Source organism: Magnolia sinica, chromosome 7 (genome assembly GCF_029962835.1).
Source record: "Magnolia sinica isolate HGM2019 chromosome 7, MsV1, whole genome shotgun sequence".
Taxonomy (NCBI): domain Eukaryota; kingdom Viridiplantae; phylum Streptophyta; class Magnoliopsida; order Magnoliales; family Magnoliaceae; genus Magnolia; species Magnolia sinica.
This window is the reverse complement of record NC_080579.1, coordinates 83,731,432-83,755,034: the sequence shown is the minus strand read 5'-3', so window position 1 is coordinate 83,755,034 and position 23,603 is coordinate 83,731,432. Positions and strand designations below refer to the sequence as shown.

Genomic DNA, 23,603 nt, shown 5'->3' with positions numbered 1-23,603 from the left:
TGGTTATTTGATTGCGATGTGACGATCTACGGCTGCTCAAATGTATGTTCATTCATGCATCAAGGCAAAAAGATATCTCTAGTTCCTCTCCCACCAAAAAGCAATGCGGAGAAGAAAATTGAGGGGAAGTCGGTTAATCCAAGGGATATGAGGAAATCCCAACCTAAATCTCTCCATGTTATCAACGCCAAGGACTTTGAGAGAGAGACTACGGTGGATTCGATGATGTATGCCTTAGTGGCGAGAGAAGTTACACCTGTGGTTAGTGTAGAGAGACCCCCTAAGGTGAAGCCGATTATGGATGAGTTTCATGTTGTATTTCCAAAGGACTTACCAGATAAGCTTCCACCCATGAGGGCCATTGATCTTGTCCCTGGGTCGACTCTACCAAACCTTCCTCATTATCGAATGAATCATGCGGAGCATGCTGAGTTGAAGAGGCAAGTAGATGAGCTCCTCAGAAAGGGTTTCATTAAGGAGAGTTTGAGTCAGTGTGTCATGCTAGCGCTTCTCATGCCCAAGAAAGATGGCGCATGTGTGTGGACAGTAGAGCAATCAACAAAATCATGGTCAAGTACCTGTTTCTCATATCGCGTCTTGATGAAATGTTAGACATGATGGCAGGTGCTACAATATTTTCTCAGATTGACCTCAAGAGCGGGTATCACCAAATACGCATATGCCCAGGAGATGAGTGGAAGACAACCTTCAAGACGACGGATGGGCTATACGAGTGGCTAGTCATGCCCTTTGGCTTGACTAACGCTTCGAGCACATTTATGAAAGTGATGACCCAGGTATTGAGACCCTTTATGGGTAAGTTCTTTGTGGTGTATTCTGATGACATTCTTATCTATAACACATCAAAAGAACAACATCTCCACCATCTGGGGCAAGTTTACGAGGTCCTCATAAATGAAAAGTTATACACCAACCTTAAGAAGTGCACATTTATGTCAAAAAGCATTATCTTCGTAGGGTTCATTGTATCATCTGAGGGCATGAGAGCGGACTCCAAGAAAGTCAGGGCCATAGTTGAGTGGCTTGGACCGCACAATATTCATGATGTGCGAAGCTTTCATGGCTTAGCAACTTTTTATAGGCAGTTCATCAGAGGATTTAGCTCCATCATGGCTCCCATCACATATTGCATCAAGAAATGGCAGTTTGTATGGACCAAAGATGCCTCTAAAGCATTTAAGGAGATTAAGGGCAAGATGAGTGAAGCCCCCGTCATACGCATTCCAGACTTTTCTAATCTTTGAGGTCGCGTGTGATGCATTTGGGGTAGGTATAGGTGGCGTGCTCAGTCAGGAAGGACACCTTGTTGCTTATTTTAGTGAGAAGTTGAATGAGGCGAACAGTATTCCACTTATGACAGAGTTCTATGTGGTCGTCCAATCCTTGCGCCATTGGCGACATTATTTATTACCTCAAGAATTTGTCTTGTTCTCTGACCACGAGGCCTTACGTTACCTCAGTTCCCCAAAAAAACTAAAACCTAGGCATGCTAAATGGGTCCAATTTCTTCAGGAATACTCTTTCGTTCTTAAACAAAAGGTTGGGGTTGAGAATAAACCTATTGATGCCCTTAGTCGTCGGGTAGCACTTCTTCAAAGTATGAGAGTGGAAGTGATCGGCTGAGAGATGAGTATCCTACATGCCCAGACTTTGGAGATTTGTATGCGTCACTACGAGATGGTCAGTCAACCAACAGTCGTGGGTTTGTCATCATCTATGAATTCCTATTTAAAGGTGACAAACTCTGCATTCCCCATACTTCCCTCCATGATTTCCTAGTTTGGGAACTTCATGCGTGAGGGGTAGCCGGTCATTTAGGGAGGGACAAGACCATTGCCCTTGTGGAGGATAGATTTTATTGGGCAAGCCTCAAGCGAGATGTAGCCAGGATTGTTAGGCAGTGCAGGAGTTGTCAACTTGCCAAGCAGAGGAAGCAAAATACAGGATTGTATACGCCTTTGCCAGTATCTCATGCTTTGTGACAAGACATTAGTATGGATTTCGTGTTGGGCTTATCGAAAACTATCAAGAAACACGATTTTGTATTAGTGGTTGTGGACCTTTATTCCAAAATGGCCCATTTCATTCCGTGCTCGAAAACGTTAGATGCCTCCAATGTGACTAAGCTTTTCTTTGGGGAGGTAGTGTGTTTACATGGTCTACCTAAGAATATAGTGTCTGATCATGATGTACGCTTTATGAGCTATTTTTGGAAGACATTTTGGCACATGATGGGGACAAGACTTCAATTTTCATCTACCTATCACCCTCAAACAAACGATCAGACTGAGGTTGTCAATAGGAGCCTTGGAAATCTGCTTAGATGCCTTGTGGGTGATCATGTTCAAATTTGGGATACCGTTTTGCCTATAACTGAGTTAGCATATAACAGTTTCATCAATAGGTCCATAGGCATGAGTCCATTTGAGGTTGTGCATGGCTACAAGCCTAGGAAACCCATAGATCTCATACCTATGTCTGTGTCCCATAGGCCATCTGAGTCCGCACATGAGTTTGCACATCATGTACATGAGTTGCATAGTGATATCAGGAAGTGAATTAATATAAGTAATGAAAAATTCAAAGCGTTTGCGGATTCTGATCGCAGGTTTCATGAATTCCAAGTAGGAGATTATGCCATGGTTCGTATGAGGCCCGAACGGTTCCCACATGGGGCCGTTAAAAAGTTGCAAGCAGGTAACGCAGGACTATACAAAATAATGCAGAAATAGGGTCCTAATGTGTATGTAGTAGACCTTCCACCTACCATCGGAATTAGTTCTACTTTTAATGTGGAAGATTAGTACAATATAAGGGTCTTGCTACTTCGCCTGTTGATCCATCTACAAACCATCCCACAGACCATAACCTAATCCCAAACCCATGGGCCCTACCTGACCAATCATCCGAGCCATTACCACATTTACCCTCCTTGCCTACTCGAAGCGAACGGATAGAAGACATACTGGATGCACAAGCAGTTTCCACTCGACATGGGGGATTTCAGAACTTCTTTGTCAAGTGGAACCATAGGCCGATTTCAGACAATATGTGGATTATAGAGGACGAGTTACAACATTTAGATCCAAACATTTTGGAGTGCTACAGGAGTTTGTCTGCCAGAGGCGAACTCTTCTCAGCCGAGGAAAGGTAATGAGGACATCACGTCACGTACACCCTTGCGTACGTATCAGAGGAGGCGGCGGGCCACACCGATTTCCTTGTGGCTAGGGAGTACCCATGATCGTACTGAAGACCCCATGTACATGTGCGAGCATCTGGAAGACCCCACACTGGGAAGATGCACATGGGCTACTTTATGGAGTGATCCAGACCGTTGGATTGGAGGTACGTGACGATCTGGCCGTTGGATCACATGATTGGGCCATTCATCGTAGATCGTCCACACTAATTTTTCTTAGATTTTATCGGTTTATAGGATTTAGTTTTGTTTATGTTATGTTTGGACACAATTATGAGTGTTTTTAGTTAGACTAGGGCTATTTTTGTCAAAATTCACAAAATAGTGTGTTTATTGTAATTTTTGAAATTTCTTGGAGCTATAAAAGAGGGTGGGTGTGTGACCCTCTCCCTCATTTGATTTTATGATTTTTTTTATTTTTTTATTTTAAGAGAGAAAAGATCTTGCTTTGTTCTTCTTCTTCTTCCATCTTCATGAGATTTGGAAGGGAGATTGGTGTGAGGCTAATCTTCATCAGCGGAGGTGTGAGGTCTCCATCTATCCCCACATCATCATCTATTTTCCCTTTCATCAATGTATTTTCTTTAAGTTCTTCAATTCTCCCATCCTAAATCTTCATCTTCTCCTAAACCCATCTTTCATTTACCTATCTACAATCCCTATCCCTAAAATCCCTAACTTTTCCTACTTTCCCAAATTACCAAACCCTAACTTTTCTCATTCTTCAATTCACCCAAAATCCCTACACCCCTTCTATCTAAAACCCTAATTCCCACATCCTAACCTATAAACCCTTTCATCCCTTCACCCAATTTAATCCCATAAACTCTAATTCTTATATTTCCCCAATTCCCCTAACCCTAATTTTACCCTAGGTTGTATTAGGCCTTGTACTTTGAAATAGACTATACCCTATGCTAATTGGATGTCTCTACATCAAGTAGATCCTAGTTTCCTTTTATTTAATGATATTGTGTTACGATGTTGGTAACTTAGGCTAGGATTATGCATGACGTTCTTTTGGTTTTCATGATATTTGTGATGATTATGGCAATGTTTGTGTTTTTTGGTTAAATATCTTAATTTTTCTATTTGATCTCACATGTTATTTGGTTCATGCATCAGTCCTACATCAGTTCCATAGGCATCAAATGCATCAACCAACACAACCAAAGTTTTATAACATGTTTGAGTTGAATGGGAAGTGTGTTGGTGGTTTTTCTAACCACCTATCTTTCTTATCCGCCATCCTTGCCAAGGTTGTTTCATTAGTATTCTTCTGTTACTGTTCATTATTTTTAATCTGGTTGGTTGAAGGACACTATGAAGTCATGATTCCAACCCAACTCACTAATGTGATGGCCATTATGTTTCTTGGACGAGCACCTTCAGTCAGGTTGGCTATTTTTACAACCCAACCTCAATTCGAGTCAATGTGGCTCAATCGCCCAGGTTTCTTGGACTTCGTCAAAGGATGGTGGTCTTGGATGTCTGTCTCTTGTAATGCAATGTACTACTCCATCCTGAAGCTCAAGTTCTTAAAGGAGAAGCTGTGGACATGAACCAGAGAGACGTTTGAGAGTCATTGTTTAGTGTATCCTTGATATCATTGATAATATCGTCGATATTATCCATATCTCCAACTCAGCGATATCGATAACACTGGTAGTATCTGAAATTCTAGGTATCAGCGATTTACCGCCATGTATCGCCAATTATTTTGACTATGTAAATTTCAGGTCTCGCTTATATCGCCAATGTGATGGCGATATTTCTATAATATCACCAATGTATCCCTTATGGATTGGTGATATTTCGATAATATCGCCTATGTATCAATACCACCAAAAATATGTTCATTAAAAAAATCCATTTCAGTTTTTTTAGGTGCATGGTTGTATGATGAAATGCATGTTTTTATGTGCATATGTATGCATGCATGGATGAATGGATGGATCATGGATGGATGGATGGTTGGATGGATGTGTGTATGTGTGTTTGTGTGTATATGTATATGCACACATGCATGCATGGATGGATGGATGTATCGTGCATCGATACATGGATGGTTGCATGGATGGATGGATCCACCATTTTTCCCATGTTTCCCCAAAGTTTGCCCGAGTCAACGATACATGCCTTTAGGTCCCATTAAAGGGGAACTTATTATTTGATTCCTAAATTTGCAAATATATGTCTTTTTGGCTATCATTTGATTCTTAAATATGCAAAGATGTGTATTTTAGCATCTCTTTAAGTATATTGAAAAATTCCACTATTTTCCCCATGCAATGTTCGAAGTATCGGTATCGCTACAAGTTTCGCTGGCCAAGGATACGGAAACAATATCGATCTCGTCGATAATGTCGCTAATAACCGGAAATGTGTGGAAACATGGGGAAAACGGTGGAATTTTCAGCAAAACTTCAGGAGATGTTAAAATGTACATATTTGCATATTTAGAAATTAAAAAATTTTGCAAAAAGAATGCATACATAACAAGTTTCCATTTAATGGGGCCTTAAAAGCATGTGTTGTTGTAAGAAATCAGTCCAACCATCCCATCTGGCCTATTTAACCATCCAACCTTCCATCCAAACATCCATCGATATTGCAAAATATCAACAACACGTATATTTCACCAAGAAATCATCAACAATTGGAAAGGAAATGGAAGATTGTGGTCTCAATATTGCGCATGTTACGATATCGATAATATCAAGATATTATCAATATTGTTAATGATAAATTGAACACTACATACGATCATGTGCCCATGAAAAAGATTGAAATAATTTATTTTTTTCTAATAAACAAAATTTTAATGATATCAATTCGTTAGCGATATTAGTAAAATATCGTCGATACGCTTATGATACAAGCATTACCTAGAATTTATGTAGTTGAAAATATTGGTGATACATTGGCGATATTGATGCATTGGTAATACAAGCGATACCTAGAATTTACATGGTTGAAAATATTGGCGATTACATTAGCGATGTTGATACGTTGGCGATACTTAGCAATACATTGCTAATACCTGGAATTTTTTTAAACTAACAGCGTTATCGGTATCGCCAAGCTAGAGATAAAGATAATATCGGAGATAATTCGAACACTGTCCCCATGTTCCTCTAATGTTTCCCCGAGTCAACGTTACATGCTTTTAGACCCCATTAAAGAGAAACTTATTAGATATGCATCTTTTTTGCAATTATTTGATTCCTAAATATGCAAATATTTGTATTTTAGCATCTTCTGAAGTTTCATTGAGAAATTCCACCATTTCCTCGTGTTTCCCTAATGTTTTCCTCAGTCCGTGATACATTTCCAGGTATCAACGATATTGATACATGTTTCCATATCCCTAGCCAGTGATACATGTAACAATACCAATACTGCGAACACTTTTGGGAATTTATCCACCATCAAGGACCACCTTCAGCAACAATGGGCTGGTGTGGGGAGATTAGAGGATGATAAAGGATTGTTGTCCCTTAACAAAGTTAATAGATAAGCGAAAGTGTGTATGAGGTTGGATGCTACTCTAAAGAACAAGGAAGTTCATTGGAATCAGGTTTCCAGCAACAAATGGATTAAGGACGGCGATCAGAACACTGCTTATTTCCATATGATAGCTAATGCTAGAAGGAGAGCTAATACTTATATCCTAGCCACTAGAGATGGAAACCAGCTTTTGTCTAACAAGGCGGAGATCTGTTCCTGCTTCATTAATCACTTTTGGGAAGCTCTCTCTTATGATTTTCCCTTTCGCCGATTCAATTTGACTCAATTTCTGATGATCAGGCTAGGGTGCTGGAATCTATCTTTTGCCATATCTGAAGTTGTTGTGGTGATTTTGAGGGCAAAGGGGATCGATCGTGGGGCCAGATGGATTTGCTTTAACATTTTATCAAAAATACTAGAAGATTATTAGGGAGGATCTTCTGAAGGTTTTTGCGGAATGCCATGATCAGGCCAATATTTGCAGAGCAGTTGGATCCTCTTTTATCACTTTAATCCCCAAATGGGAAGACGCAGAAGCTGTCCCGGACTTTTGGCCCTTAATTTTAATTGTGGAGCATGTACAAAATTAGTGCCAAGGTGCTTGCTGCATTTCTGGGTAGAGTGATAGGCGATGCAATTTCCTCATCCCAATGTGCTTTCGTGCTGGGTAGGATGGTGTTTGATGGATCGTTGATTGCTAATGAAACAGTTGATGAATACAACAAATCCGGGTGAAAGGGTTTTCTTTTCAAAGTAGATATGGAAAAGACGTATGATTGTGTCAATTGCCGATTTCTTTTGCATGTTCTTCTGCTTATGGGCTTCGGTTGGAAATGGTGCGAGTGGGTTAAGGCTTGCATTGGCTTTCCATGGTTCTCCACACTGGATTCTTCAAGAGGAGAGGGTGACATATAACAAAGGGATGCTCTCTCCTCTTTTCTTTTTGTGATTGTGGCTGAAGCGTTTTACAAAATGTTGCAGTTAAGGTGTGAAGACTGGTCTGATCAAGGGTATGTGTGTGGGCAACAATATGTTTAGGGTTACCCACATTTAATACGAAGATGACACATAAATTTTCAGGGACAGATCAATCGAGAAAGCATTGAATTTCAGGGATATTTTGCTGATTTTTTGAAGTTATTTTCAGGCTCAAAGAGTACCCAGTAGAAGATGATTTGATGATTATAGTGTGGAGAAAAGAGAAGAAGAGTGAGAGAGAAGAAGAAAGAGGAGAGTTTGGGGAAATGTTGTGTGTTAGCCAACATGCCCTACGTAACACACAATGTTTTATTAGAATAGAGCATATAGTACACTGCAGGAGAAGAGGAATGTGTGCACATGCACTTACATTAAAAGAGCCACTAACCACACACTAACTACACACACTATACACCAACACTCTCTAGATACCCATCACGCGTTGGATAAGATAGACTTGATCACGTGCTAGCTTGGACTTGTTCTCTAACTTGAGTTCGCAAAGGGACTTTAGGGATCTTGATATATGGCTTTGATACACCTTTTGATGCTACAATAGTGATTGAGACATAGGTGTTATTGGACTTCTATGTTAAGATTCAGTTGATGCCTGATGTACTTATAAAAGGAATCCACTTGTCACTCGAGACTTGATAAAGTGGCTAGGTTTTGCCTCTTAGGGTGCTCCATCAAGCTTAAAATAGCTGGCCATCAGTATCACATGTTTTCAAATGGTTTTTAGATGAATTTTGATTGTTGAATCACTTGTTTTCACTATAGATTTGTTTTACAAAGCCTGATAGAAGATTTAATTATCAGATCTTTAGATTTCCAATTTAGAGCCTTGCATTAGATTTTTAAAGGCCTGGATTGGTGGACACGGTTAAGTGGAAGGACATAGGTCTATTTGGGTGTATGGATTAGACGGGATGGTGGGCTTTTGATGTTGTAGGGCATACCGAAGTCCATAGGATGGCAGAGTACCAAAACCAGTGCTCCACCAAAACTCTAGAGCTCCTCCTTATAAATAGATCCTATTCCCCTGGAATAGGACCCAACCCTAACCGTCACCCTCTCCCTCTCCCTCCCTCCCCGACGATGCCTGCACTCCCACGCGCACGCACGCACACACACAAGAGAGAATATTCTCCTCTCATCTCATCCTTTCATTAGATCGACGACCTGTCTTCTTCTTCCATTCTCTACAACCCTATAGTGTAGAGAATTGGGTTTGGTGCTATTCCTTTATTGAAAATGGATCTAAGAGAGACCTCAATTTGAGAAGTACAACATTGATCATCGCATCCAAATTAGACAACCATAAGGTATAATATAAACAATTCCTTTTATTCTGTTTATATTTGTTAATACCTACAAGGGATTGATCCTATTAAAATTAAAAATCATGGTTATGTTTTATGTATCCGTCTTTCAAAAATTCCATGGAAAATTGGTACCGAAGCAGACCCATTATGGGTATTTAACATTTTCTTGTTTATTCAATTTTGTTAAAATCCATTCGTTCTTTTGTAATTTTGCTTCACTCAACTTGATTGGGGATTCATATAGAATCTCCGGTTAAAGTTTCATGCAAAATGGATTTCTGGATTACGTATCTTCATGATTCACTATGTTGATCGCCAACGATATGTAATGAATCGACAATTAATCATGGCTCATCGAGAGAATTTTATTTTTATCTTTCTTATGATATTGTTTATGAATATATGTTGAATGGAATTTATGGTTGGATCATGGTTTTGATTATTTAAACCAGTGTTTAAATAGCTACGCTATCTAGCGTGTAACTTAGTGTTTACACTACGTAACTCTTGAAAATAGCTTAAGTCACGTGTAGCCTATGCTACATGATAATTTGCATATGAAACACGCTATGTAGCTCACATTACGAGTTATTTTTCACTACAAAATTAAAATCAATTAATGTTTTCAATAATTTGTTATATTTTTCTATTTTTAATAATTTAAAAAATAGTTAATCTTTTCAATGCTTTTAGTAAAATAATGTAAGCAACAGTATTAAATCAATTTTGTTGCTCTTTCTTTAGCATTATACTTAATCATTGTCCTTTTCTATTACTTTAGGTTGTGTTTGGTTGCTCCAAATCAAGGTGTCCCGTATCCGTTACAATACGGCCGTATCGGCCGATACGTAACGGTAACGGCCGACACCGTTACGCGATACGGGGTCGAAACGGGCACCCCCCGATTCTGTGACCGTAACAGCCGTTACGGGCCATAACGGTCGTTACGTCCCCATAACGGCTGTTACGGGCTAAAGAAAATAAGAAAAAAAGAGAGAAAATAGGGTTTTTTTTTCTTTCTTTCTTTCTTTTCTTCTTCTTCTTCTCCTTCTTCTTCCTCTTCTTCTTCTTCTCGGCCTACTGCCCTGCTCCTCCTCCTCCTCCTCCTCCTCCTCTCTCTCTCTCTCTCTCTCTCTCTCTCTCCTTTTCTTTTCGGTTTCCCTCTCTCCCTTCTTTTTCATTTCGTATCGGAAAAAGAAAATCAGAAGCGGATTGGCTGGTGTACCACACACCAGCTATATAGCTGCTGTCAATACGTGTCATGCTAAGACGAGCGCTGACACTCCTCGAGCTCCAAGTTGTACGAACGGTTCAAAGGAGATTAAAGTTACATGGGCTCCACAATGATGTATTTATTATATCCACACCATTCATCTATTTTTAGAGATCATTTTAGAGCATTATCCAAAAAATGAATCATATCCTAAGATCGTCTGGACCACACCAAAAATAGCAGTAGAGATAATGATTTTCACCATTAAACAATTCGTAGCCCCACCATAATGTTTATTTTCCATCCAATCTATTCATTAGGTCAAAAAGACCTAAATGAAGAGGAAGAACAAATTTCATATTGATCCAAAACTTTTGTGATCCCAAAAAGGGTTTCAATGGTAGACGTTCAATCCTCCACTGCTTTTTGCAGTGTGGTCCACTTGATAATTAGATCTGTATTATTTTTCGTTTCAAGCCTTAAGACGAGCTTGTCAAATGAATGGACAATTTAGATATAACACGTACCTCATGATCAGACCCACAAGACTTGCTAACGTTAAATGAATGGACTGCGTACGAGTTACGCAGCACGTCGCACAAATTAATAAAATGTACACGTGCCATGTGGGCGCCACCATGATGTATGTATTTTATCCGTGCTGTCCATCCATTTTGCCACATAATTTTAGGTTATGATTAAAAAAATTAATAAGATTCAAATCTCAAGTGGACCACAACATAGGAAACAGTGGTTGTAGAATGCTCACCATTAAAATTTTCTTAGGGTCCACTGTAATGTTTATTTTCCATCTAACCTGTTAATAGGGTCACACTGACGTGGATGAAGGGAAAACACACATATAACACATTCATCACGGTGGAGCCCAAAAAACTTTGACACTTGTGTGCTACACTTCACAATTCGAGTCTTGCCTAATTCGAGCTTTGGATCTGCCTCATTTTTGGGCTCATGCCCTAAAATTATTTGGCAAAATGGATGGATAGTGTGGATATAACACATTCATCAAGAGTGGGGTCCAAAAAACTTTGACACTCGTGTGCTACACTTCATAATCCAAGTCCTACCTAATTCGGGCCCTTAAAAAATTGTACACGAGACATGTATTAACTTAAAATTTACCAATTAAATTATGGACTGTAATTGCCAACTCAAAATGCCAAAATCAAATTGTTTGAATAGTTTTAATTGTTAATTTGGGGATGCTTATTTTTTAAAATAGGGCCTTCTGATTTTATTTTTTTCATGATTCACTATCTAATAAATGTCCACCAATTCACAACTGGGATAATGCCAATAAATTGCATGAATTTGAGGCTGATTTGGGGCATGGATTGGTCCTCCAAGTCAGCCCCAAATTGGCAACGCGATCTACCTGAATTTAATTTTATTTTTTAAAAGAACTATTGGGAGAAATGATATCAAATTGTTAAGTATATAAATTAGATATTTAGAAAATTAAATATATGAATTTTGTAGTCAAATTCAGGTTATCTGGTTCATAAATTTATCAGACAGTCCGATACAACTTCTCACCAAAGAGTGGACCGTTACACCACCATAAACATGTTCCAATTTATAAATGAATGCATATTTGGAATGTGCAAAAAATAAAATAAAATTGCACCGTTACGGGCCGTTATGCCCCCTTATCGCCATTACACGCCCATATCCGTATCGGTATCAGAGGGCACCGTTACACTAACCGATACTGATACGGGATACCTTGCTCCAAATATCATGAAATTTTGTTAATTTCATTATTAATCAGTTTAATTTGGTGTAGAACATCATGAAATTGTGCAACCAAGTGCAACCTTGATTTAAAATCTAGAAGTAGTTTTTAGCTTATGCTACACGCTATGTAACTTCCGCCTCAAGCTTCAAAGGGGTGAACGCTACGCTACACGCAATTCACTATTTAAAACACTGATTTAAACTTAAGTTACTTTGCAAGATGATTTTATGTATATTATGGCCCAGTTTGAGGCCTGCCAATGTGATGTAATTTTTGGTTATTCGATAGATCTTTTTGTAAATAGCATCCTAGATGACCTGGATTAGCTAGGATTGTGATGTAATTACTAGACCTAGGCCTTACATTTTGAGCACCAAGTTCGTCATCATGGAAATCATGCATCGTCAGTGGTGGAGATTGAGAATAGAACATATTGGTCATGGTGGAGAAGAAGATGGATGGATTAGATCCGGTGTTTGGGGCCCATTAGTTTGGCTGTACGGCCCCATACATTGGCATTTCCTCACCTTGGAAGGTGGCGACCCCTCCTCTCCCTTTCCTTTTTCCTTTTTCTCCTCTTCTCTCCCCTTAGTTTCTGGTCTAAGGGATGGCTTGCTACGACCTTTAACATAAAGGATTTGGGAGATTCATCTTATATCCTTGGAATTAAACAGCATATAGATAAAGAGCTTCAAGAATAATTGGGCTCTCCTAGGTTTCATGCATTGAGGTCTTAAAGAATTTTTCTGTACTTGATTCTAAGAAAGGCAAAGTGCCTTTTTGCATTACAACTCTCTGTCTAGAAAAGATCATCCCAAGACTTCTTAGAAGAAGAAAGCTATGGAAAATGTTCCCTACTCATATGTTGTAGGAAGCTTGATGTATACCATGTTGTAATAAAGACCTGACATCTCTTTTGCAATGGGAGTGGTGAGTTGTTACCAAAGCAATCCTAGTATGAAACATTGAACAACGAGAGAGGTGAGTTGTTACCAAAGCGATCCTAGTATGAACCATTGAACAACGATCAAGCGCAAAATGAAATATCTTAGATGGACCATGCACTATGTGCTTATATCTGATAATTTAGACCCATCGATTGTCGGATACTTCTAGTCTAATCTAAATGAGATAGAAACAGGTGGTTTTGTCTTCACTTTGAACAGTGGTGCTATTAGTTGGCTTTAGGGCAATTGGGAGATTGTTGGAGTTTTATGTGCCCTTACAAGCGAATTTGACTCTTTTGTTAATTGGAACTTGGTCATAAGCAGTGTTCGAAATATCGATACTATCGGCCGATATATCGGCCGATATTATCGTTATCGCACCCCTGCGAGACGAAACCCTCGCGATAACCCCCGAAAGATACCAAAAAACCCAAAATCCAGATATCGGCTGATATATCGTCGATATCGCTTGATATATCGACAATATCGCGCGGAAAAAAAAAAATTGAATCAGAAAAAAGAAAAAAAGAAAAAAGAGAGAAATCGAAGAGTACCTGTAGGCTACAGCGAAGATCGGTGATCGGAGGTGGGCCATTCGACAGGTAAATACGCTTTCCCTCTTTTTCTTGCAATTTTCTTCCATTTCTCTCTTTCTTCGCTGATTGGAGAGCGTCCGTGGAAATTTTTTCGAGATTTCGGCGAGAAATCACGCCGGATTGAGGAAACCTCGCCGGAATCTCGGAAGGCATGCGTTCGTGAAGGAGAGGGAATGGGAAGGAGAGAGGCGCGAATGGGTGAAAGGGGTCGCGCTGATGGGTTACTGAAATCGGGACGTGTACTGAGTTATTCAGACACTCGTCGTCCTGAGTAAACTTTGTTGGGCCCACTGTGAATTCATGTGATTTATCCACACCGTCCATACGTTTTTCCAGATCATTTTAGCGGTTGAGCCCAAAACTGAAGTATATCAAAATCTCAAGTACACCATACCAAAGGAAACAATGGAAGTATTGATTTCCACCGTTGAAACATTTCTAAGGCCCCCGGTGATGTTTATTTGTCATCCAAACTGTTCATAAGATCACGCAGACATGGATGAATGGAAAACACAAATATCATCTTGATCTAAAACTTCTGTGGGCCTCGAGAACTTTTCAACGGTAGACTTCAATTCACACTATTTCAGGTGGTGTGGTCCACTTAAACTCTGGATATGATTAAATTTTGGTTTAAAGCCCTAAAATTATATTAAAAAGCTTATTTACGGAGTTGATACAGTGCATGAATGACGGTGGGCCCCACAGAGTTTTCTCAGTACGCAGTCCGCTTCCGTCAAAATGCAATCGGTGCGTGGTGCGTTACTCAGTACGTTCTCATGGTACTCAATAAACTCACTTGGGCCCACATTTAATGTATGTGGTCCATCCACGCCGTCCATCCATTTTTAATGATCATTTTAGACGTTGAGCCCAAAATTAAACCATATACGCAACTCAAGTAGACCACATTACAGGAAACAGTGTTGAATGAGCGGTGACCATTAAAAACGTTTTGGGAGCATAAAAGCTTTGGATCAACCTGATATTTATTTCTTCCCTTCATCTGGGTCTTTAGGACCCAATCAACAGATTGGATGTCAAATAAACAGTACAGTGGGCCTTAGGAGGATTTTAATGGTGGATATCCAATCATTATTGTTTTCCTATGGCGTGGTCCACCTACGATTTATATCCCTATAATTTTTTGTATCAATCCCTTAAATGATCCATAAAAATGGATGAACGGAATGCATGAAACAAATACATTATGGTGGGGCCCACAGAGCACTGACCACTAGCATTAATGCAACTGACATTTAATGCTTTGTGCATTTTAATGCAACCAAACTTATTATTTGGTGTGGTCCACTTGAGTGTTAGATCTGCCTCATTTTTGTGCTCATGCCTCTAAGAAAAGGGATTGATGGCTTGGATGTACAGATACATCACGGTGGGCCCGCCCACAGAACTGCCCGTTTGAAGCTAGGGACGGGTGGGGGTAGTATGCAATCCACGTCCTGACAAGTTGCGTAGCCAAACTGATTACTGAAGTGACGCACCAAGTTCTATAGGGCCCACCATGATGTATGCGGTGTATCTACACCGTCCATACATTTGGCTATATTATTTTAAGGCATGAGACAAAAAATGAGTCAGATCCAAATCTGGAGTGGACCCCACCACAGAAAACAGTGGGGAGAGGGACGCCCACCGTTGAAACCTTCCAAAGGTCCACTATGATGTTTATCTGAAATCCAACCTGTCTATAAGTTAAGACAGACATGAAAGAAGGGAAAAAATAAATTTCAGCTTGATCGAAAACTTTTGTGGTCCTTAGAAATTTTTAATGGTGGGCGTCACTCTCTCCACTGTTTTCTGTGGTGGGGTCCACTCGAGCTTGTGATCTGACTCATTCTTTTCTCATGGCCTAAAATGATATCTCCAAATAGTTATGTTTTTATACATGACTATGATATATTTATAAATATCATACATCCAATTTAAATATAGTTGCATTAGTTCAGTTAAACATCACATAACTTAGGACCCTAGACAAAGAAAACTTATTATGTACATATTTTTTTTGAAATGTTATGATTTAAAATTGTGTATTAAAGGCTTTTTTAACAATCCTCAAAGTTTCATTAAAAATTTCAACCATTTCCTTAATGTTTCCCCATGTTTCCCAAAAAGTGCGATAAATTATGCAATACAAACGATATATCCCATGCGATAACCGATACGTATCTGTATCTCAAGGGTACGATACATAGTGCGATACCGATATTTCGAACACTGGTCATAAGTGACCTCCTTTTGATGAATGGAATAGGGTCATTAGTGACCCACCTTTTCTCTTTGTTTTATTAAGTAATTGCGATTGGAATGGATTACAGGGATTTTCTTAGAGATCTCTTTATGCTTTGGGGAAACAATGAAATGGGCATAACGATCCAGATGAGTCATCGGAGAGTTGATGTTGCATATTCTTGAGTACCCAGAATTTTTCAAGATCATCTTAATGGATCTAGGCAATCCGTTATTTGATTATGGTCTCTTCTCTTGTGCATATGAACCAATGAAGTTTTGGAATCGGTTAATATCCACCATTGGGTGTTAATATCCACCACTGGGCATTCAATTGCCATTGCCCTTCACAAATGGGAGTGTGGATGTTCATCTACCCATTGGGATCTAGTTCTAGGCCCAATTAAATGCATGTATTGGATGGTTTGTATCAAGTCTCTTAACCAAGAGTGCTCATCATGCTTGGATGGGATAAACTTGATCATATGCAAGCTTGGACTTGTCCTCTAACTTGAAATTGCAAGACTTCAAAGATATCGATGTAGGCTTTGATGCACCTTTTGATGCTAGATTAGTGACTCACAACAGGTGTTATTAGGCTTCTATGTTGAGATTTAGTTGAGGCTCAATGTTCTTCAGAAAGGAATCCACTTGTTGCCCGATACTTGGTAAAGTTGTTAGATCTTGCCTCTTGGATGCTTCATTGAGCTTAAAACAGCTGACCAGCCCCATCACAAGTTTTCAAATGGGTTTTAGATGAATTTAACCATTGGATCGCTTGTTTTTACAAAGCTTGATAAGAGATTCAACAATCATATCTTTATATGTCCAATTTAGAGCCAATGTTTTAAACATCGAAGATAACAACCGATGTATCCCACGGTATATCTTGTATCCCACTTGTGCAATACGAAACACACAGGTAGTGCTGATATATCCCACATTTCGATCCGGTGAGCATTTTCAAATTTTGATCCTTTTTTGTTGAAATTATGTTAAATCAGTGTCAAATGGTTATAAATTCATTGGGTCTTCATGTTTTGCATGAAAAATAATGGAGTTGGAGCTTTGATTTTGATATCCATTGGTTCTTAATGTTCTTTATGTTTTTTTTCAAAAATTTCCTTGCACCCAGTTGTCAATTGAGACTAATTTCAAAGTATTTAGGAGTATTTGATGAAATGATCATCACATACACTCTAAATTTGAAATTTGAGTGTAGGTGGTTCGATTTGGAGAAAATTGGGAAATTTTCAAAATTTCTCAAATTGCTTTCAATGTTACAATCCAAACGTGAAATGAAGCATGTATGAGAACTGATTTATTGATTTGTTAAGTCCTTGTCAAGTTTTGAAAAATAAAATTCATTAATTTTTTTTTAATTAATTCGTTTTTTTTTACGCACAGACCCTCACACACATGCACCCACACACCCACACACACCACAATGGGTACTCAAACGGTCAAACCCATGACCTTAGTGTTGAAACTCTTGTGAGTCTACCACTATGCGATGACTAGGAACCCAAATCATTTTTTTAATTAAAAATTAAAAATAATAAATTATTATTAAATTTTTTATTAAAATTATTGATTTTTTAATTGAAAAATAATTTCAAAAATAGTGAAATATTAATTTTTCTCGAAATTCCCCTTCAACCAGTTGCCAATTTAGATTAATTTCGAAGTAAGAGTGTTTGATGAAATGATCATCATATACAAAATGTTATGCATTCAATTTGAATATAGTTGCATTAGTTCAGTCAAACAACGCATAGCTTAGGACCCTATACAAAAGAAACCTATTACGTGCACTTCAATTTTGAGATGTTATGATTTAAAAGTGTATATTAAGGTCCCTGAAGTTCCATTGAAAAATTCAACCATTTTACCAATGTTTCCTCATGTTTCCCAAAAAGTGTGATAAATTACCCTGTCACGCCCCAAACTCGGGAACCGGGCTCACAAAATTCCCGGCCGTCGAATCTAATATGTGGTGATGATGTTTTTTGACCAGTGTTCAAATTGTCGGCAAAAAATCGATAATATTGCCGATATTATCGGTGTTGCCAAGCCGGCGATACTGAAACCCCCTAGTTTCGTATCTCTTCCAATTGTCGACGATTTTTCGGCGATAAATAAAATTATTGACGATAAATAAAGTTATCGACGATAAATTCGTTGTAGCTAACCCACCAAAAATTTCGGGAGTGCGTAAATATGAAAAAAATTGAAAAAAAAAATGAAGAAGATGAAAAATCATTCCGATCCATGTAAGAGGATATTTTTGATACCTTTAAAAGAGGATTCAGAATTTGGAGGTAGCACACCAGTCGATCGATCGTTGAAATCCGTGCGTCGTTCTTCCGTATGTAAAAAAAAACTTCGATTTTTCCTTTTTTTTCTTCAAATAAATGAAAGATTTCAAAGGAGTGGCAATTTCGGCAAACAATCTTTCATAGATGGGTGGATATTTCCTAAATTTTGGAGAGAATTTGAGAAATTTCAGGGATTTGAAGGATTCGAGGGCTTCGAAAGATTTTCCCCAAAATGGTTTCCCGCATCCGAAGCTCCCTTTCACGGGATGACCGCACGTGAGACATGAAGTGCTCGCTGCTCTGTGGGCCCACTATGATGTAATGTGTTTCATTTATGCCGTCCATTTATTTTGAAAGATCATTTTAGGTCATGAGCCGTTAAATGAGTCAGATCCACATTTCAGGTGGACCACATCAAAGGAAACAGCAGTGATTGAACGCTCACCATTAAACACTTTTTAAAGCCCACTGTAACGGTTATTTGCCATCCAACTATTTGATTAAGTCACACAAATTTGGATGTAGGGAAAACATAAATATCAGCTTGATCGAAACTTATGAGTTTTTAATGGTGGCCATTCAATAACCACTGTTTCCTGCCATGTGGTCCACCTTAAATTTGAATCTGTCTCATTTTTTGTCCGATGCCTTAAAATGATCTACCAAAATGAATGGATGGTAAAGATACACAACTGTTGATAAGGCCCCGTGATGTTTATTTGACATACAACATGTTAAGAAGGTACACGACTGTTGATAAGGTCACGTGATATTTATTTGACATCCAAAACGTGTTGATAAGGCATACAACTATGGATAAGGTCATGTGATCCTTGGGCCCATCATAATGTTTCTGTGATGTTTATTTGACATCCAACACATTGATAAGGTCACGTGACCGTAGATGAAGGGAAAAAAATAAATCTCAGCTTGATTCAAATTTTTTGTACCCCATTAACGGACAATTGCCACTTTTTCCTTAAGGTAGGGTCTAACTGAGAATTGGATCTACTTCATTTTTTGCGGTCATGCCCTAAAATAATCTTAAAAATTGGATGGACAACATGGATATAGAAGACATACATCAAGGTAGTCCCCACACTAAGGGTTACACCGTCTCGTGTGAGTTTGCACCTAATCTTCATTAGAGTGTGTGACTTGGGTGTGACCCCAAAACCAGTGGCGTGGGTGCCTATAGGGCCCACTTGTTAAGGCGTGATTAAAAAAAATTAAGAAGATATAAATTACAGGTCTTCCACACTTCAGGAAATAGTGGTTGAATGCCTACCATTAAAATTTTCCTAAGGTCCACGGTAATATTTTTTGACCATCTAAGCTATTGATAAGGTCAAACAGACCTGAATGAAAAGAAAAAAAAAACACACACACACACACACAAATATCAGCTTGATCCAAAACTTATGTGGCCCACAAAAGGTTTTTAATGGTCATTAACCAATGTTTCCTATGGCGTGGTCCACACAAAATTTGTATCTACTTAATTTTTTAGTCCACACCCTAAAATTAGCCAGCAAAATAGATGAACGTCATGGATATACAATGCATACATTGAGGTGGGTCCTATGATCAAGATTTAGACGATGACTACAAGCCACCTCATCACTCCATGTAGGAATGAGGGATGGCAAAAAAGGTATGCTTTGTTAGTTCATTTAATTTTACATATCTTAATTATTGTACTATAGTTGCATTTGTATTATATAAATTCATTTTGGTTACTATTTGAGTGATTTTTGCGACAACGCATGCCTTTTGGCCCTCATTAAATGGAAACTTCTAATTTAATGCATTCTTTTTACAATTTTTTCATTCTTGAATATGTAAATATGTGTATTTAGGCATGTCCTGAAGTTTCACTGAAAAATTCCACCATTTTCTCCATGTTTCCCCCCTTTTCCTTGCATTTCCAGTTATTAGCGATATTATCAGCGATAACGATATTATATCTTTATCTCCGGCCAGCGAAACTTGTAGCGATACCGACAACTCGAACACTGGCCATAGCTAAGTGGAAGAACATGGGAGTATATACTTCTATGTGCAAACTCATTGTTTTAGTTTTACATTGTGGCTTTTACCTTTACTCTCTCTTTCTTTCTTTTTTTTCAGGCCAAAGGCATCCTTTTCTTTTAGTATTTTCAATAGAACAAACTTATTTGCTTGGTCACATACATTTTCTTTTCTTTGTTCACAGGTTGGTGCCAATATGCTTCATTTGGCAAGATTAGCGATGCTCAAGTCTAATCGGCTGAGGAAGGCAAACATTGCTGAAGCAATTGCAGAACTCAATAAAGCAAAACTTGTTTTAGATAATTCAATAAGGTATGCATTCTTCATTTTTGTATTTCAAATCTAAAGATACCTTTGACGCAGGACGTGAATTTAAATATGACATGCAAGATTGCAGGCTTAGATCACACCAATTCAGAAACAATCACACAAATTCCACATCCCACATGAAAATCCAAACATTCAATTAAAGGGGAATCTATGCGGGTCCAAGCCGACACAGGCTAGGACTGGACCAATAAAATTATAAGCCAAACAATGTCAAAGGGAAATAAAATCAACTACTCACGCATAAAAATCAGTCCCTAATTCAAGGGATTCTCTAATTTCAATTCAAGGAACCCTAAGGTGATAAAAAGGGGCAAATCAATTAGGGATCATGTAATATAGGGTTAGGATTCATGAAAAAAACAGCTATGAGAGGATAAAAGAGGATAGAAACCTGAGCCAAAAGATGATCCCGCGTGTGGGCAGCAACAATGGTCCAGATGGACGTGCGTGTGATCCCGGCCGCACGTGTGTGGGGCCCACTATTCAGAAAAAGGCCACCTTGGCCCTGGTTGGCCAGGGATGGACTCCAAAACCTCCAAATTTCAGCTCGATCCGATGTACGGTTTGTGCGTAGTGCTCCGCCGAAGTTTCAGCTCGCCTGCGGGCCGAAATCTGGAAACCTGCTGTAACGAAGAAATTCGATGCAACAAAAGGACAAATTCGAAGTACGGATGGTGGGGAAGATGGAAAAAAAGATGATGGAAGATGGGGGTGAATTGGGATCGATGTGGCTTCGCACCACGGTAGTTAGCCCTTCGAAAAGGGAGGGCTTCGCACCCACTTTTGAATTCTTCCACAACTCACGAAGAGAGCAGAAAAAATAAAGCAGGAATTTTTTATTAACTTCAATGAATGAAAAGAACTACAAGGGGTGCCTATTTATAGGGAGAACCCTATACCCAAAAACTCGCACCATGTGCGACACCTATTACTTGGCGATGAAGTAAACTAAAATAAAAACCAAACAAGGAAATCTAAAGCGTTCACGATGTTCTAAATAATAACAATAAGAAAAACCTAAAATATAAAACCAATCCGACGAGTGGGCCACGATCATGAGATCCCATGGTGGGCTTTTCTTGACTATCGGGCCACTTTTCTGAACCAAAACTTGTCTTCTAGCTAGGAGGCCCTCCCTGGACGTCGTCATCGAGCCAGATCGATGGTGGGGTCCTCCTTATGCGTACGTACGTGCGTAGGGGTGGTGGTGTGCGGGCGTGCGTGTGCACGATATCCTCATCAACTCTCCCCGGCTGCGAAGATTTCGCCACTGGCGAAATAAAACTCCTAAACCGCTCTAGGATGTCGGGGTCAAGTCTCTGAAGCTCCTCATCAGTGAGCCACGCGCTGTCCGAAGTTGGGCGTGACTTCCATTTAACTAGATATTTCTGAAACCCGCCATCCAAAGTGGAAATTATCTCATGGTCCAGGATATCCTCTATTTCCTCTCTGAGTGTGTGAAGGCTAGGTATGGGAGGCAGAGGTTGGGATGAAAGGTCGGGGAGAGGCCATGGATCAAAGGGTAAGGTTGGGACATCAGGATGGGTGGGCGAAGGGCCAGACAAAGTATCAATGGGTCCCTGAAAAGCAACTAGATCCTCCACATTGAATGTGGAACTAATTCCCATGGAAGGTGGAAGATCTACCTCATACGCATTGAGGCCATTTTGTTTTATAATTTTGAAGGGTCCAGCGTTACGTGCATGTAATTTACGAATGGCCCCCTGAGGATACTGCTTGGGCCTAATGTAGACCATCACAGAGTCTCTAATATTGAATTCCTTGAAACGTTTATGCTGGTCTGTGGAAAATTTGTAATGTTCATTACTAGTAATGATTTTTCGCCTGATTTCTTGATGCAATGAATGTATGTGATGCGCAAAAGACTCTGCCGACTATGATGGCCTATGAGACAATGACATGGGGATAAGATCAATAGGTTTCCTAGGCTTATAACCAGTAACGACTTCAAAAGGACTTAGACCTGTGGACCTATTGACAGAACTATTATATGCAAACTCGGCTATGGGTAGTACAGCGTCCCATGTCCTGGTATGCTCCCCCACTAAACATCGAAGTAAACTCCCTAGGCTCCTATTAACCACCTCAGTCTGGCCATCGGTCTGAGGGTGGTAGGTAGAAGAAAACTGGAGCCTAGTATTTATCATGTGCCATAGTGTCTTCCAAAAGTAACTCATGTCAGACACTATGGTTTTTGGTAACCCATGCAGTTTGACAACCTCACTAAAGAATAGCTTGGCAACATGAGAGGCGTCGGAGGTCTTAGAACAAGGAATGAAGTGGGCCATTTTAGAGAAACGGTCCACGACAACGAATATGGAGTCATGCTTTCGAATAATCTTAGGAAGTCCAAGCATGAAGTCCATACTGATGTCCTGCCAAGGGATGAATGGGACTGGCAAAGGTGTATATAATCCTGTATTCTGTTTGCTTTGCTTTGCCAGTTGACAAGTACGACATTGCCCTATAATTTTGGCCACGTCCCGCTTGAGGCTTGGCCAATGAAATCTATCCTCCACTAGGGCAATGGTCTTGTCACGACCGAAATGACCTGCAACCCCCCCTGAATGTAACTCCCAGACAAGAAAATCGCGAAAGGAGGTGCGTGGTATGCACAAGCGGTCACTCCTAAACAAATATCCCTTCAAAATCAAATACTCACTGTTAGCTCCTGATGGACTCTCTAATAAAGACGTATACACAACTCCAAAATCTGGACACTCAGAATACTCTTCTTTGATGCGCTCAAGGCCCGTAACTTCAACGTTTATGGAGTTGAGTAATGCGACTCGACGACTCAACGCGTCGGCAGGCTTATTCTCTACACCGGCCTTGTGCTTAAGCACAAAAGTGTACTCTTGAAGGAATTGAACCCACTTAGCGTGCCTGGGGCTTAATTTCTTTTGAGAGTTCAAGTATCTTAAGGCCTCGTGATTTGAGAACAAGACAAATTCTTGCGGTAACAGGTAATGTCGCCAATGGCGTAGTGATTGCACTACCGCGTATAATTCCTTGTCATAGGTGGAATATCTTTGCTTCGCCTCATTCAGTTTCTCACTAAAAAAGGCGACAGGGTGCCCTTCCTGGCTAAGTACTCCTCCT

The 23,603-nt window shown here is 39.5% G+C and overlaps 1 protein-coding gene across 1 annotated transcript in view; it reads left to right on the top strand.

Moving 5' to 3' along the window:
• The window catches only part of LOC131251571 (uncharacterized), a 121,661-nt gene that overhangs the window by 64,895 nt on the left and 33,163 nt on the right, over positions 1-23,603 (top strand). Inside the window, exon 13 of the mRNA XM_058252342.1 lies at positions 20,335-20,462. Coding sequence (XP_058108325.1) covers positions 20,335-20,462 — 128 coding nt within the window. The remainder of the gene's footprint in view (positions 1-20,334; positions 20,463-23,603) is intronic.